Raw genomic sequence first — 3001 nt, 5'->3', positions numbered from 1 at the left:
CCTTCCTTGCCATCAACCTGTCTTCTATGTTACTCACTTGTTCTTCCACCTCATTAACCCTGGTCTGTAGGACCTCTAGTTTGGATTTTTAAGTGATTTAAGTGATTTTTAATTTCGGCCTGATTAGATCTAAATTTTGCAGTCATGAAGTCTCTTGAGTCCTTTATGCTTTTTTCTAGAGCCACCAGTAGCTTTATAATAGTGCTTCTGAATTGGCTTTCTGACATTGAATTGTAATCCAAATTTTGTAACTCTGTGGGAGCGAGGACTGTTTCTGGTTCTTTCTTTTGAGGTAAGGTTTTCCTTCTAGTCATTTTGCTCAGTGCAGAGTTGCCAAAAACAATTTCTATTGGGGAAAGGAGAAAAAGAGCGAAGAGAAGGAAGGAAAGAAAAAAAACTAAAAAAAGAAGAGAAAAAAGTAAAAAAAGAGAAGAAAAGAGAAAAACAAAAATATGGGGGAGGGAGAGGAACAAACAGAAATCAAAAAACAAAAAACAAAAAAAAATAAGGGGAGTACACTCTGATTCTGTATACTGTAAATTCCTCGACTTCCACTGGAACTTTACAGCACTGGTTGATCAATAATTTTTTTTTTCCTGTCTGTCTAGCTGGTCTTCTGGGGTAGGGGCTTGCTGTTCTGATTTTCAGGTGTTAGCACTTTGGGGAGCTGCTCAGCCCCCTGCCTGGTTCAGGGCTCAGTGAAAGACGTTTAACCTGTTTATACAGTGAGGGCACTATGAGGCTTATTGGGGTTTTTTTATCCTGTGAGGCCCCAGTAGGAACAACAACAGTGGCGGCGGCCAGCTCTAGAGCCCTGGAATCAGCTCCTGCAGTAACTACGGAGCTCTCAGTCTGCAGGGGCCTGGATGCTCTGGGGGAGGGGCCGCTGATCTGCTCAACTTGGGGCAGGAGTGTCCTTGCTGTCCTGTGCCCTCCTGGCCTCTGCCTGTCCCCAGGGGAGCGCCGGATCCTGGACTGTGTCCACAGGCATCCTGTGCTCCCGAGCCTGCGCTGTTGGATTCGCGCTCCCAGCTGCACAGCCCCTTCTGCGTGGAGCCTCTGCTGTAGCCGCATCTGAGCTCCTCCTTGGGGCTGTGGAGACCCTCTGTGCAGTGCCGCTGCTCAAGCTGCCTCCGAGCTGCTCCCTTGGACGAGCAGCCCCCTGCCCCAGGTGCCTCCGCCTGAGCCGCCTCTGAGTTGTTCGTGGGTCCAGCCAGGCACGCTGCAGCCCTTTAGGGAGCTCAGCCGTGGGGTGTGGCGTGCTCTCCCTGGGGCGCAGGTGGTCTGTTAGTGTCCCTGGGAGTCTGAGGTCATCCCCGCCCTCCTGGGATCCTGCTCTAACTCCCTGAGAGCGCCTTCCTGTCCGGGAAGAATGGTGAAACTCCTGCTTCTCCAGGCTGGGCTCTCCTGTCCTGGGGACACTTTTCCAGAGTGGCCGCACCAGTTTGCACTCTCACCAACAATGCAAGAGGGTTCCCCTTTCTCCACATCCTCGCCAACATTTCTTGTTGGTGGCAGACTATGTCCGGAGCAAGGACTTTCGGGACTGCCTCATGAGTACGCATTTCTGGGGCCCTGTAGCCAACTGGGGTCTTCCCATTACTGCCATCAATGACATGAAAAAGTCTCCAGAGATTATCAGTGGGCGGATGACATTTGCCCTCTGTTGTTACTCCTTGACATTCATGAGATTTGCCTACAAGGTCCAGCCTCGAAACTGGCTTCTGTTTGCATGCCATGCCACAAATGAAGTAGCCCAGCTCATTCAGGGAGGACGCCTTATCAAACATGAGATGAGTAAAAAGGCATCAGCATAACAGTGGAAAATGGGCAACCAGGTGTTTGAAGGGACAGCGTCAGCGCTGCTGCTGAGTCACAGATTCCATCCTCAGAATAGTCTTGCTAAGGAAAATAAGCTGAATGCTATTTTTACTAACCAATTTTTCTAGAAATAGCTGAGAGTCCCTAAGCCAACTCTCTACTGCCTTACACATACCAGGTATTTTACTTCTCTTCATAAAGAGTAGCTCAAAATATGCAATCAATTTAATAATTCCCAATGATGGTTTTATCTGCAGTAATATGTATATTACTTGCTAGAATTTACTTAATAAATAATTGGATAAAAATTGTAATTATTAGCACTTAAATACTCAGAATCTTTAACTCTTTGATGACCATGAGACCACCGACAGCTGGCCATACTTACACTGTCATCGCCAGTTTTTTTTAACCATTTAACTTTCTTTACTGAAAACCAATATTCAAGAAAGATGAACCCTCAATGCATCTTCTTATACTGACCAACGTAACTAAGTACAAATGAAGTCAATGGTGTACTCCGTTAGCATGCTGTGCTGTGTGTCAAGAAAACAAGCCCTCCCCCGCCCCAAGCCCTGGCCCCCTGGCAAACACAGATAAATGATTGTGCACTGCACTACGATACCGTTAGGTGAGAGCTTTGGTTCATGCAGTCGGCTGCCAGAGGTCGCACTGAAACCCCGGAGCCCCAGCACCGACAGTCACCGGCGGCCAGCGTGTGGCATCAGCCGTGCTCCTTCCACAACACCAGATGAATACTGTGATCGGGCATGCTGATGGCGAAGACCAGGCCCTTGTCATTGTGCCCATCCAGTCCATTGAGCCAGGACGCTTCGCCACCAGGAAGCTCGAGCCTCTCTTTGATTTCCAGTACTCTGGCAGGGGCCAGCGGCCTTGTTCATTTTAGCCATTCTGACAGATGTGAGGTGGTATCTCATTGTGGGTTTTGTTTAGTTTTGTATTTTCCTGATAATGAGTGATGTGGAGCATTTTTTATCATGTGTCTGTTCTCCACGTGTAGGATTTTTTGGAGAAATGTCTGTTCATGTCTTCCACCCATTCCTTCGCTGGATACTTGTTTCGAGTGTAGACTTACATAAGTTCTTTATAGATCTTAGATACTAGCCTTTTGTCTCATATGTCATTTGCAAATGCCTTCTCCCATTTTGTAGGTTGCTTC

The 3001-nt window shown here is 47.7% G+C and overlaps 1 protein-coding gene across 1 annotated transcript; it reads left to right on the top strand.

Moving 5' to 3' along the window:
* The first annotated feature begins 1519 nt into the window (after positions 1 to 1519).
* Positions 1520 to 1989, top strand: LOC119878247 (mitochondrial pyruvate carrier 1-like). Its single transcript, XM_038588924.1, has one exon. It carries the CDS (start codon positions 1554 to 1556, stop codon positions 1815 to 1817), a length of 264 nt encoding a protein of 87 aa, XP_038444852.1. The 5' UTR covers positions 1520 to 1553; the 3' UTR covers positions 1818 to 1989.
* Positions 1990 to 3001: the final 1012 nt, after the last annotated feature.

The sequence above is a fragment of the Canis lupus genome, unplaced genomic scaffold (assembly GCF_011100685.1).
Source record: "Canis lupus familiaris isolate Mischka breed German Shepherd unplaced genomic scaffold, alternate assembly UU_Cfam_GSD_1.0 chrUn_S1293H1470, whole genome shotgun sequence".
Lineage (NCBI taxonomy): Eukaryota > Metazoa > Chordata > Mammalia > Carnivora > Canidae > Canis > Canis lupus.
Note: the sequence above shows the minus strand (reverse complement) of the source record. Positions and strands in the feature narration are given on the sequence as shown.